General features: G+C 46.2%; 5 protein-coding genes across 5 annotated transcripts; 3 read left to right on the top strand and 2 right to left on the bottom strand.

The window, feature by feature from the left end:
* The first annotated feature begins 37 nt into the window (after positions 1-37).
* Positions 38-1,162, top strand: V1513DRAFT_57352 (acyl-CoA N-acyltransferase). Its single transcript, XM_066900553.1, has one exon. The coding sequence runs from the start codon at positions 287-289 to the stop codon at positions 767-769; it is 483 nt and encodes a 160-aa protein (XP_066753772.1). The 5' UTR covers positions 38-286; the 3' UTR covers positions 770-1,162.
* On the bottom strand, positions 970-4,017 carry V1513DRAFT_458426 (histidine phosphatase superfamily-domain-containing protein; the record flags this gene model as incomplete). Its single annotated transcript, XM_066899694.1, has 4 exons — positions 970-1,466; positions 1,523-1,674; positions 1,729-3,784; positions 3,837-4,017. 4 exons carry the CDS (start codon positions 4,015-4,017, stop codon positions 970-972), a joined length of 2,886 nt encoding a protein of 961 aa, XP_066753771.1.
* Positions 4,018-4,705: 688 nt separating this feature from the next.
* Positions 4,706-7,870, top strand: V1513DRAFT_414427 (Utp21 specific WD40 associated putative domain-containing protein). Its single transcript, XM_066895790.1, has 5 exons — positions 4,706-4,899; positions 4,970-5,071; positions 5,119-5,883; positions 5,936-7,388; positions 7,441-7,870. The coding sequence occupies exons 1-5, from the start codon at positions 4,774-4,776 to the stop codon at positions 7,770-7,772; spliced, it is 2,778 nt and encodes a 925-aa protein (XP_066753770.1). The 5' UTR covers positions 4,706-4,773; the 3' UTR covers positions 7,773-7,870.
* A 5-nt stretch (positions 7,871-7,875) lies between these two features.
* Positions 7,876-9,807, bottom strand: V1513DRAFT_378944 (N2,N2-dimethylguanosine tRNA methyltransferase-domain-containing protein; the record flags this gene model as incomplete). The annotated part of the gene is made up of 4 exons (XM_066895002.1): positions 7,876-8,116; positions 8,183-8,592; positions 8,648-8,804; positions 8,852-9,807. The coding sequence occupies 4 exons, from the start codon at positions 9,805-9,807 to the stop codon at positions 7,876-7,878; spliced, it is 1,764 nt and encodes a 587-aa protein (XP_066753769.1).
* Positions 9,808-9,920: 113 nt separating this feature from the next.
* V1513DRAFT_444291 (uncharacterized protein) lies at positions 9,921-11,939 on the top strand. Its single transcript, XM_066897939.1, has 2 exons — positions 9,921-10,629; positions 10,681-11,939. The coding sequence occupies exons 1-2, from the start codon at positions 10,238-10,240 to the stop codon at positions 11,645-11,647; spliced, it is 1,359 nt and encodes a 452-aa protein (XP_066753768.1). The 5' UTR covers positions 9,921-10,237; the 3' UTR covers positions 11,648-11,939.
* The last annotated feature ends 81 nt before the right edge of the window (positions 11,940-12,020 follow it).

Raw genomic sequence — 12,020 nt, 5'->3', positions numbered from 1 at the left:
GAAGATTGCCGTTGGCAGTTGCCGCCACATTAAAACTCTCCGAAGAGAAAGGCGGCGACCTCAGCTAACAAATATGATTTTCGTATTGATCAGATGCCAAATATGAACGGTCCGGGAGTCAGCCACCCTGACCCGAGCACATTACAATTGGAAGCGATTATATTTCGCTCCATGCAAACCAATAATCCGCGTGTGGTATCCATACTCTCACCAGACCAGAAGAACACTAAGTTCCGACGAGTGTGTAATTGAAGAAACCAAGATTCGGACGCGACAGAAACGATAAATGGAAATACGGATTGAAGTCGAAGCCGATATAGCTGACGTTCGTGAAGTGGAAGAGGCGGCGTTCCCTACGAAAGCTGAAGCTGCCTTGGTGGACCGGCTCAGGGCAGATGGCAGTATTGTCCTGTCACTTGTTGCCGTAGAAAACGGTACTATTGTTGGTCATGTCGTGTTTTCGCGCATGGAATCCCCAACTCGCTCCCTTGGCTTGGGACCTGTTTGTGTTCTCGCGTCACACCGGCAAAAAGGAGTTGCGGCCGCTCTCATTCGAAAAGGTCTGAACCTATCAAAGCAGGAGGGATGGGCAATTGTCTTCGTGTTGGGCGATCCTACGTACTACAAAAGGTTTGGCTTTGATCCCGACCTTGCCCAGCGTTTCACGTCTCCTTATGCGGGGCCTCATCTGATGGCACTACAACTCCAACCAGACGCAAGTCGAGAAGGCCCGGCGCAGTACGCACCAGCTTTCGCCTTGTTGGATTAGATCGTATCCTTTGCATTATTATGGATCTCGCTGGAGTTATTTTTTTGAAAGACTTTGACTTGTTCTGGCTCAGACTAGTGACTAGGATTGTTGCCGCGGTGTTTTGGATGGAACAGATATTTGTATCATTAGTTAAATCGAATCATCCATTCTATTCCCCTTTCTTAACATTGCGAGACAGCTACCAGAGATCTAATAAGTTATCCATCTAATATAACCCCTTCATCAGATGAGGTTTCCGTATCAGCATCCACCTTAGCCAATGATTTCGACACCTCCTCCGGCAACAGAGCCCTCGCATCACTATGTGGCGTCGGCGAATTCTCAACCGGGGACACCGACTTGGACGATATATTGACAGGAATAAACCGTTTCGGCAAGCACACCCGTGAGAAGTTGTCTCGAAACATCCGACTGACCTCGTCCATGTCCAAATGACTCGTCAACGAACGCCGCGGGATACAGGATATGCAGTGTTTTGAATCGAGGTGGATGTCAAGTGGGTCGGAGCAGTGGCACCCGGAAGATATGCTCAGGCGGACGGAGTACTTTTTCTGTGTGGTTTGCGTTTCTGCGGATTCAAACAGCTCAAAACAGATTTGTGTCAGATAGTCGAGCTCCGGTATCGCGTTCCGTAACATCTTCGTCGGGATGCCGCAGCCGTAGATCACGTTTAAGAGTGTATATATGTGCGACTCTACATTTGTTAACCAATGTCGCCGGAAATAGAAAACGTAAAATGATAAATTATACCTTTGGTGAAATAGGCGCAGCACGCTCCAGTGTCGGTTTCCTTCATGTGGTCGAGATCATTAAGAATTTGCTTAACAAGCGGCAAACTCGTCAATAAGCCAATGTCAAGTTTCTCGTCATCTTCAATTCCATATTCCTGAGGACAAATGTAGCTAACCTACTGTTAACGCAAGCCAATCAAAGTCAGGACGCAAACAGTAACATACTCAAATAAAACTTTAGCGAGTCTATAAAGCTCTCTCAGCTTGCTGAACCTCTCGTCCTGGAATCTGTCGGACGTAGAGTTACTTGTGGATTGCTTCCGAGGAAACTCGTCAGCCGTGTGTAAAGGAGATGATTTCACACTGCTTGAATTAGACTTCACAGAAGCGTTCATTGCCGCTACACTGACATCCTTTGGCTCGTACGGCAAGAATATGTTCTCCAAAAACTGTCTGTTGTGAAGAGCGTCGTACTTCATTGTGTCGTACAGCTCAGAGATCTTGGACGGATCTACTTTGTCCACGCTAATAAACTCAGCAAAAAGCTTATCCCAACGCTCTTTGAACAACAACGGATCCTCGCCGCAGCACCATCGGGATTGAAAAGCGTTTACATCTCGGTACTTGAAATTCGCTTCCATTACCTCATGGTGAAAGTTCATCAGTTCGACCACGCTCTGGATCACGACGCTCGGCTCAGGCATTTTCTCGGGCCACGTGAATTGAGGAGGCGGCTTGAGACCTTTACGAAGAAGCGGCTTGATTTTCTTCTTCACCTTGTCCATTAAATCCTTAGCCGCATTGCTATCATCCAATAAGTCTTTCCTGACAATTAGAAAATCCGGATCAATCTCTTTTTTGTCAAGAAAAGACGTGGCCCAGATCTGTGCACTGGTAGCAACACGACGCTCAGAGCTAGTGAACACCATCACGTCGTCTAAAACGCGTTTGTTCATAAGTAATATATCTTTCCGCATTTGGTCGCCCAAATCACTGGACTGGTAACGCGCAGAGTGTGTAGGCTCACCACCCCACTTTATAATAAGCTGGACTTTCTCCACTTCCGTATTATCATTCAGAACAGGCTTGATTTGCACCTTTGTTCCAGCGAAATCCATTTTTCTTTCGAGCGCGTGGGCCAGTTGAGCAAGCTTGCCCATGTCTTCGACTTTCTCCTTCTCAGCTAATCTCGTGGCATCCAAAACTTCCTGCAGAGGTTCTCTTCCACGGATAATGACCTCTTCCTTGTGGCTTTTAAGCAAGGCAATGAAAATAGGGGAATAGAATGAAAACTTAATTTTCTGCTTAGGCGTTCGATCTGCATGTCGAACAATGTGAACGATACCCTTTAACATCCAACTCTGCTGCTTCTGTGCTGGCGGCTTAGGAACGCTCAACGAGGCCGGTAATCGCTTCTGACTGTCTCTAACTGCGGTGAACATACTTCGAAGGACTTTTGCACAGTTGTCGTAGTACTCGTTGTTTTCTTTGACAAATGAGAAGCCGTTGACGTCGATAATGTAAGACTTCCCGTTCACGCGCAGCAGATCAAACCCGCAAATAGCCTGATGAAATGCAATTGAAATTGTTTTTGCCATTCTGATTTCCTCGGGAGTAAGTTTGGTGACGAATCGAATTTCTTTGCCGAACGTATTCCGTCGAACTAGACCATCGACAACTGGCGACTTCCGAGTTTCAGCGTGGCAGTAGTTAGGGCCAACTGTGTAAGCTTTGACGTCCTCGTAATTATCGGTGTCCATGAACTGCTCGTAAACGAAACTTCCAGATGTGCGAGGGTAGCAGAGTGTAGACTCAAATTCGGAGGATTTGTTGCCGACCTTGCGAAATAACTTCCGGCCACCACCACCCTGGCTGGAATGATAGTAAATGTAGATATTGTGATCTTCGCCATTCGTCGGTTTTTCGACGTACGGTTTCTTGAGAATCTTGCCGTCGACTGCCAATGTATCCGGATCTAATAATTCCCACTTTGGTTCAGGCCCCTCCTTGATCGTGACACCAGTCTCTGCCAATCGTTTCTTAAGCACTGAGTCCACTTTTGGTCCACCGTCACGAGAAATCTCGAGCCGCGCCGGCGTTGGAACGCTGATACTGTCCAGAACAGCTAGGACGAGTCGGCGATCCCAAAGGAGCTTCTGAGACGCAAGGTCGTTGACTAGGTACGGCTTTCGAAGATTCACGTATGCAATTGCTTTATCGAGTGGGAATCCATTTGAGAAGAAGGAGATCAAATAGTCACATGTCGGCCAATTCTCAATATCTTCAGAATAGGGATTAGTTGGGAAGCACACAGCGACTTTCGGCAAAAGTACCTTCATCCAAGATGACTTTGTCTCCAAAGATCACAGTCTCGAATTGTCCATTGGCAATGAGTCGGTTCAAGATCTGTCGGCACGGCTTGCTGCGCGCCTTCGCGTCCATAGCGCATACACCTATTGTGCCATATTTTTCAATCTGTGAGGTTCGTGGACCCTGGAGCAGAGTTGGACCCATGCGATTCGGGGGCAGCGAGATCAACCCGGAGCTCGAGTCTCTTGATATCGTCTTTGTGAGAGTGAGGCCGATGCCGGCTGTTGAGCGTGTTGGACTGGCGCACGACATTCCGCTCCGTTCAGAAGATGGCGACGATGAGCGCGACGACTTGGACGACGACGGCGTCAAGCCAGGCGAGCTGGGGATTACTGACGCCATTGGTCGGCTTTACGATAGACGAAGAGTAAAACGGAGATAATGAGCGCAATCAGTCAGGGAGTTGCAGGAATGAAAAATGTTTGGTTTGCTGATTGCGCCGCCTTAAGTTTCCGGGGATTTGCCGGCACTCTACTAAGGCGGATGAAAGAATTATTTTTGTCCTTGCCCGAGAGTGTCCCAAGTCCCTGCATATACAGACTTAGATGTCCTGGCTTACGGCTCCTGGCCTACGACGGCTTTCTTTTCATTTCCGATTGTTTAAATTGTAAAATGATGTTTTCCAATTGCGTGTATTCTGTCTATTAATTTTCCGCCAGGCAATTGTACATGGTAACCTGAAGTGTTACAATCCGGGCAATGTCCAAATGTTCCAAGCGTCGGCCTCATCCGCGGTTGCGGCCGTAATTGCCAAAACTGCTGGGTGCTAATTGGGAGAAGAGAGTTACCCGGCCCCTGAATATTTTTTGTCGGGACTGTAGAATAATATGTCGAAGGATATACTTCTCAATCTTGATTCATTGGTTACGACTGGATCAGGACTTTAGATTCTTATCAAGAATGCCTTCTGTATCAGTTACCTTGGATACAGATGCTGTAAAGCGTCGCAAGGTAGCTTCTGATTTGGTGGAGCATAAAGCGCGATCGGCTCGGAGGCAGGCATCAAGGATTTTCTCTCCATTCAGGGTATGTCATATGAAGCTGCCCAATATTCAGATTTTGTCAATATGCACTTGCTAATGAAGTGTTGTGTTAGAGTCTTGGATATGTTACTAACAAAGTACCTTTCTCGATTTCGACATTGGGTCAAACATTTATCATTACGACGGTTGTGGGAAACTCATTCCAGATATACGATGTGAGTAGCCATTGGCAATTCCTCTAATTTTTGGCTAATGATAACAGGCTGGCACACTACACTTGATCTTTGTTTCGACCCCACAAACTAGTGCTCCGATCAGTGCCGTTTCAACTCACTTCCACTTCGTTTACGCGATCTGGGGTTCGACAGTGGGAGTGTTCCGACGTGGACGGCTAGAATATTCAGTGGAGTCTGGTTCTAACTCCCCATTGAAGAAACTGTTAATCTTCGGGGATTATGTGTGTACTAGCACTAACGAGGTTGTGTATGTTTTCCGCTTTAATTCCCCGGATAAATCTGTTCCTCCGGAGGTTTACACGTCGATAACTTTACCTCCCGGCGCTGGCGATATCGTCAAACTAGTTCATCCTCACACTTATCTCAACAAGATTGTAGTTGCTACAACGTCTTACGTTCTTCTCTTCAATATCAGAACCGGCAATCTGGTCTTCCAGAGCAAGCCTTTTGAGACTCTACTGACCGATATCGACGTGGCGCCTGTGTTGGACACTCTAGGTCTTGCCTTTAGTGACGGAAAGATTCAGGCTTACGACCTCAGATATGACAAAGTGCTGTGTGAGCTTAGCTGTCGACAAAAAGTTACATCGATTTCGTTCCGAACAGATGGAAATGCGCACTTGGCTGCGGGTACTGCCGATGGCGACCTATATTTTTATGATTTGAACCGAAAACGACGAGTGCACATTCTCCGAGATGTTCATTCTGCAGCCCATGGCGGAATCTCGTGCGTATCATTCCTCAATGGACAGCCGGTTTTTGTGACTTCTGGTGGCGACAACTCGCTCAAGGTATGTAACGGCCTTGCTAAACAGCACGTGAACTTCTTACTAATGAAGATAGGAATATGTGTTTGATCCGGAGATAAGCACTTCAACGACTCTCGTCATTTCTCCTCCTCGTCACCTTAGATCTCGAGGTGGACATTCTCAACCATCCACGTGCTTATTCTTCACTGAGGAGTCCGGACACTTTCTATTATCAGCATCTCTTGATCGATCACTGTGGACGTTTTCACTCAGAAAGGATGCCCAGAGCCACGAATTGTCACAGCGTGAGAAGGGCAGTGCCAATTCTCGCAAGGCAGGATTGACTAGCTCGCTACGGGAGAAATTTCCTCAAATTACAGCCATGGCGTACGAAAAGAATAAGCAAGGTGATTGGGAAAACATTATTACCGCCCATAAAGATCAATCTTTCGCTCGAACGTGGGACGTCCAACGGGGCATTGTGGGCCGGTGGCAACTGAAGACATCAGACAAGGGGGTAGTGAGATCAGTTGGGATTTCATTCTGTGGCAACTTTGGACTTGTTGGATCTGCTCATGGCTCTATCGATGCTTACAATCTCCAGAGTGGTATACACCGGAAAAGGTTCAGGTCACACAAAAGAGCGGTGACGGGCGTGGCTCTAGATAGTCTCAATAGGACTGTGATTTCTTGCGGTCTTGATAGCGAGCTTCATTTCCATGATTTCAAGACCACGGTTTTGAATTTCAAGCTTCATTTACCGAGCCCCGCAACGTCATTGCTACTGCATAGATCGACTGATATGCTCGCCGTAGCCATGGAGAATTGCCAGGTTTTTATCATTGACGTCACCACAATGCGGGTCGTTCGTGAACTGAAGGGCCATTCTAAGGCGATTACTGCATTTGATTTTTCTGCTGACGGACGATGGATCGTGTCGGCCAGTCGGGACAGTACGATTCGTACTTGGGATTTACCAACAGGAACATGCATTGATGCAGTCAAAGTTGACTCAATCGTGACCGCACTACGACTGTCAGGGAATGGAGAATGGCTTGCCACAGCTCATGAGGAAGGTGTCGGCATAAACTTGTGGACAAACCGAACGATGTTTAAGCAAATTGCTTTCCGCCAAATTACAGATCAAGAACTTGCACGGGTTGCTATGCCCACGATTTCAGGTGAAGGAGCAGGTGGTTTATTGGAAGGTGCCCTCAATTCTGACAGCAGTGATGCTGAGGATGGAGATGTTGGTGATTCAGGAAACTACGTATCACCCGAGCAGCTCAATCAGAAGCTGTTAACGCTTAGTCTAGCCCCTAGGAATAGGTATATGACATTGGTAAACTTGGACATCATCAAGCAACGGAACAAGCCGAAGGAGGCACCTAAGGCACCGGAACAAGCCCCATTCTTTTTGACTCTGACAGGTGCTCAGCCTGCTGAGAAGAGGGAGGACGCGCCTGGGAAAGCGCGTATGAAAAGCGGTTCATCTAAGATGACCGAATTTAGACGGAAATTGATCGAGGGCAATGCAATTGACGATTGTAAGTTATATTGAATCTGCTCTTGGTAGATCTGAAAATAATTATAACTCAGATACCGCGTTCGTCTCGTATTTAAAGACGCTCTCTCCATCGGCTACAGATTTGGAATTTCGGTCATTAGACGCGTTGGAAATCAATCAGTTTGCATGCTTTGTTTCCGCATTGACGGCCCACATGGAAATGAAGCGTGATTATGAATTGGTTCAAGCTTGGATGTCATTGTTTTTGAAGATCCATGGCGACCTCATTGTCGAGAATCGCGACGTTACTGACCTTAACGACGCCTTGACTAGATGGCAGGAAGTTGATAAAAAGGAAAAGAAGAGATTAGATGACTTGGTTGGATATTGCAATGGTGTTGTTAAGTTTTTGAGATTAGATTAATGGGCATCACAGGATGATAGTTACCTTGCATTATAGTACAATTTTCTGCTGTATTGATTATTTTACACATGCAATAACATAGAGCATACAAAAGTTGACTTGTTTATGTTCTTTTTTGTTTCTTCGTATCAACCTCTTCATTCTCATCTCCAATTTCCCGTTTGTTTGGAGCGTCTGGAACAGGTTCAGAACCTGGTCCTTGTACCTTGTGGTTGTTGAATGGTTTGTCGCCCTTGGCCCGTGCCTTCGGGCCCCAGTTTGGTGGATTCAGAGGATATCGAGCGATCTTAATTCTACGAGACGGTGGATTCGCTTCAGGATGCATGGTGAAGTCGACTGCAAAGCTATATTATTCAAAATATGCCGTTAGTAATCGACGATATCTCCATAAATTCTGCATAAGTGCCTACCTTGGCTCTCGCCTTTCCAGCAGTTTCTTTGTTGGGGAGTGTTCCTTGATATTGCTCTCCTTCACAGGATTCATTTTGATCCATTCCCGCAAAATGTCCCATATAACCCCCCAGTTAGCATTAGTCTTGATGGCACCAGGAACAGCGTGTGTAGGAGACACTTTGTACCCCGCATTCAATAGAGCAGATGTCATGGTTGTCATTGGAGGACATGAGCAACGCATCGTGGACGAGACGTGGGCAGCAGTGAAATAAAACGGATCGTCAAGCTCTTCTTTCGCAAGCGTCAGCATACCTTTGATTCGTGGAATTGTCTTGTAAATCTCTGGATTTAGTGTCTCAGTAATTTTCTGGATACGATCAATAAAGTCTTTATTGTGTAGAGGTCCAGCCCACATCGGTCCACCGAGCTACATCGTAGCCTATTAGACTCATAGATATATTAAATTACTACGCGCGACATACATGATGAACAAATCCGCAATGCTCACAGTGAGACGAGACTGGTGGTCCTTGTGCAAAGGAATGTTTCTGGCTTCCATCCTCGTTGATCGAGACTCGACCTAGTGGCTGACATGATGTTGATCCGCAGCCACTACAAGTGTATGTCAACATAGTTTTACTATATCGAAGTTAGCTTTCAGGCACATCGTAATATTGTGTTCTTACCTAGCCAGCAACTTCCCTTGGATCGGCGAGTTTCTGACACGGACAAACACTCGGACATAGAAGTCAATCGATAGACTGAGTAACGGCTCAATAGCCTTTCCATAGCGTGCAGCAGCTGACGCAATGGAGCTCAATACTAACCGGAGTGCAGATTCGTGAGAAAACTCCGTCCGGCAAGTCATGCCACCATAATTCGTGAAACATTTCTCAGGATAGCCTGTGCCAGCCAAAATGGACAAATCAGTGCACGTAATGAGCAACAGCCCTCCATCACAAACTGCCTGTACAGCTGCATCGAGGAATGGCGCCGCGGTGCCGTATGGGTCCAAATCGATAACGTGAAATGGCTTGGTCTTGTGCGAGTACATAACCGCATTGGCATCTCCATGTGAAGCAGCCACAACACCAGGAGCACCGTCATTGTACGCGACATTTCTTTCAATTGCTTTGACGGCCGATGGTGAGAAGTCGTTTGCGAGAACGGTCTTGATGAGCGGAATTTCGAGACCATATCGGATGGCACGAAGACCAGTTGCAGACAACGCCTCCAATATTGTAATGAACGGTGCCTTTTTCCGCTCACCATGTGCTGCTTGAGTATCATTCTCGCCCGCCTCTGTGTTGGCTTCGTCGGTCGTTGGATCAGGCACATGCACCTCCATTATATTTGTGGGAGCTACTTCTTCACCGGCCTTCAATTCCTCCTCAGTCTTCAGATTTTCTTTGGCAGACATCTTCTGCATGTCATTCCGTAACTTGCGCTTTTTCCGCTGATTTCTCTTCGCAGCGGTTTTCTGCTCCGCATACTCTTCCGACCAACCCCGTATTGCACATGTGCTGAGGTCGCGATTGAATTGCTGAACTGGATTATAAAATACTTGATTCTCGTTTTCATATAGAACCGTCGCTCGGCCCTCCGTAAGGAGGATGTATTTAGATCCGTCAGGCTTCTCCATGCTGATACTAGCAATTAATTCTGGTTGTCGGTCGAATGCTGTCAATACGTGTGCGAAGTGAACTCCTGCTTGTCGAGAGTACAGATAACAATTATTTACTAAATGATCAACGGATCTTGAAGCACGCACGCGCCTGATCATAAAAATAAATGCGTGCGAAATTATTTCGGAACAAAGACAATAATATATATTCACTTTTGAATTTGAGAAAATGCATACAAAAGTTTGATAACTAACATCTTTGGCCGAAATTTTCAGAACCCGGGTAAGTCCCAAGATTTCAGGGGGCAATGTGGTAAGATTCATCAACATTAAGCAGATTTTGATCAAGGGACGAGCCCCAGACTCCGGATTTCTATTTTTCTTCATTTGGAGCACCATATGAAACGGAGTATCGTGGGACGGAAAACATTATAAAAAGATATCGAGGATGCCGACGCTATTATCGCTGCCGAACGAGATCTTGCTGCAGATCTACAGCGGGTTTCGTGGCAGCGACTTTTACGGCTCAGTGCTTGTGAATAAGCACCTGAACGGTCTCTTGACTGTTGAAATGTATCGGCATTTGAAACTGTTTCTTCCGAACTGTGGTTCTATTAGAGATCCTTGTGGAACAGTGTCAGATGAAGATGCAGACTTTTGGGATAGCGATGATGGACTCGTGGACTTGTTTGAGAACTTTTCTGTCGACAGTGATACATACACGCTACATGATGATAATTTGACTGGCGCATTACCACCTGATGAAGGACATTTCGGAAGTCCGTCAACTAAACGCTATAGAAAAGGAAGCGGTGCATTACTGAAGCGGACGTTCAAAGAGTAAGAGATTGTTGACGTTCTTTCCAACACGACCCAGCTAACTTGTACTAGGAATCCACAATTAGCCAGCTTTGTCAAAGTTCTTACAGTCGTCGGCCATGACTTGCAACCCGAGGATATTACATCCACAGAAGACGGCATGGCGGAATTTCCCATGCCGCCAGATGCTGCTTTTCGTGGAGTTCGCAACCTACTGCGCCATCTCACCAGTTTACAAGATCTCGCTTTTCAAGGCGATTCGGCACAGTTATCGGCGTTCATATACAGTGTGCCGAAGAATATTATGTCATTATCATTAGAGCGGTTGTCGAGACTCCAGTTTGGGGATATATACATGTTCCGACAGCTTCGACGACTAACCGTCCGGGCGCCGCCTGCCAGTGATGAGACGGTCAATGGCTCAGGCCATATTATTCTTAGCAAATCAGCAGTTTGGGAAACTTTGTATGCTATTCGCATGCTACTTGAACAGAACTCGCAGACATTGGAGGAATTAGTCTTGGGCAACTGGAATGTCGATATGTTGTTTCAGGGCTATGTGCCCATGTTGCCTCGTCTGAAGTGCCTTGCTATTGAGCTTGCGCCGCCAATCGCTGATACAAAGAGTGGGAATGATGCGCTTGTTCAAGGTAGTGTGAATGACACCTTTGTTCAGAGTGCTGCGACATCGACATCGCCTCTCTTACATCATCATTATCCGCAACAGTCTCTGCAAAGTACACAATGGCCATGGTTTGCGGAGTTTATCTCTTTAGTCCGAACGAGCTTGAAAGTGTACATATCATGCACGCAGCCACATACAGCTGACGAAACTGTACTCCAGCAAATGGCGAAATTCATTGATTGGAAGTCATTGCACAAGCTCGAAGGAGGCCGTCGTGTGAAGCGAAAATCGAAATTCCGAGGCCATCGTCTCTGCAACATTGTCGACTGGACGACAGGCGAGATAGCAAGTGCAACTGTCCTAATGGAACTAAGCATCCGACGCCATAGAATGTCGAATTATTCCAGCGTATGATGCTTGCTTTTTAGTCTTTCATAGCAGCGGAAAAAGTTTAGTATTTTGTTTTGCATTTAGCTGGATGGCGTATATTGTGCGGATTGGACTATAGGCTTTTTGTTAGTACACACGTGTATAGGCATTGTGAGATCGTTAGCCGACGCATCATGCATTTGTATAGCGTTTGGGGACATATTTTGGAGATGGGATGGACAGGGAACCAAAAGGTTTATGTAACGTCGATGTGTATACATATATCTATAGCATATACATATCTAATAAATCATAAGTGCATTATATAATCAGTGAACAAGTTCGTGTTATGCTTGAGTAACTGTACATATTTAATAACTACAATACAACCCATTCGGAGTAGAATTTTTTAAAAAAG

This window comes from Lipomyces chichibuensis (assembly GCF_038497645.1).
Source record: "Lipomyces chichibuensis strain CBS 12929 unplaced genomic scaffold V1513scaffold_14, whole genome shotgun sequence".
Taxonomy (NCBI): Eukaryota; Fungi; Ascomycota; class Lipomycetes; order Lipomycetales; family Lipomycetaceae; genus Lipomyces; species Lipomyces chichibuensis.
This window is presented reverse-complemented; position numbering and strand designations above follow the sequence as displayed.

What these genes read in the sequence shown, in the direction of transcription:
- V1513DRAFT_57352 (XM_066900553.1), top strand. Translation starts at nt 287, where the DNA reads ATGGAAATACGGATTGAAGTCGAAGCCGATATAGCTGACGTTCGTGAA.
- V1513DRAFT_414427 (XM_066895790.1), top strand. Translation starts at nt 4,774, where the DNA reads ATGCCTTCTGTATCAGTTACCTTGGATACAGATGCTGTAAAGCGTCGC. An exon ending in GGATTTTCTCTCCATTCAGG is followed by an intron (nt 4,900 to 4,969) that starts GTATGTCATATG and finishes GTGTTGTGTTAG; the next exon opens with AGTCTTGGATATGTTACTAA. An exon ending in ACTCATTCCAGATATACGAT is followed by an intron (nt 5,072 to 5,118) that starts GTGAGTAGCCAT and finishes TAATGATAACAG; the next exon opens with GCTGGCACACTACACTTGAT.
- V1513DRAFT_444291 (XM_066897939.1), top strand. Translation starts at nt 10,238, where the DNA reads ATGCCGACGCTATTATCGCTGCCGAACGAGATCTTGCTGCAGATCTAC. An exon ending in CTGAAGCGGACGTTCAAAGA is followed by an intron (nt 10,630 to 10,680) that starts GTAAGAGATTGT and finishes AACTTGTACTAG; the next exon opens with GAATCCACAATTAGCCAGCT.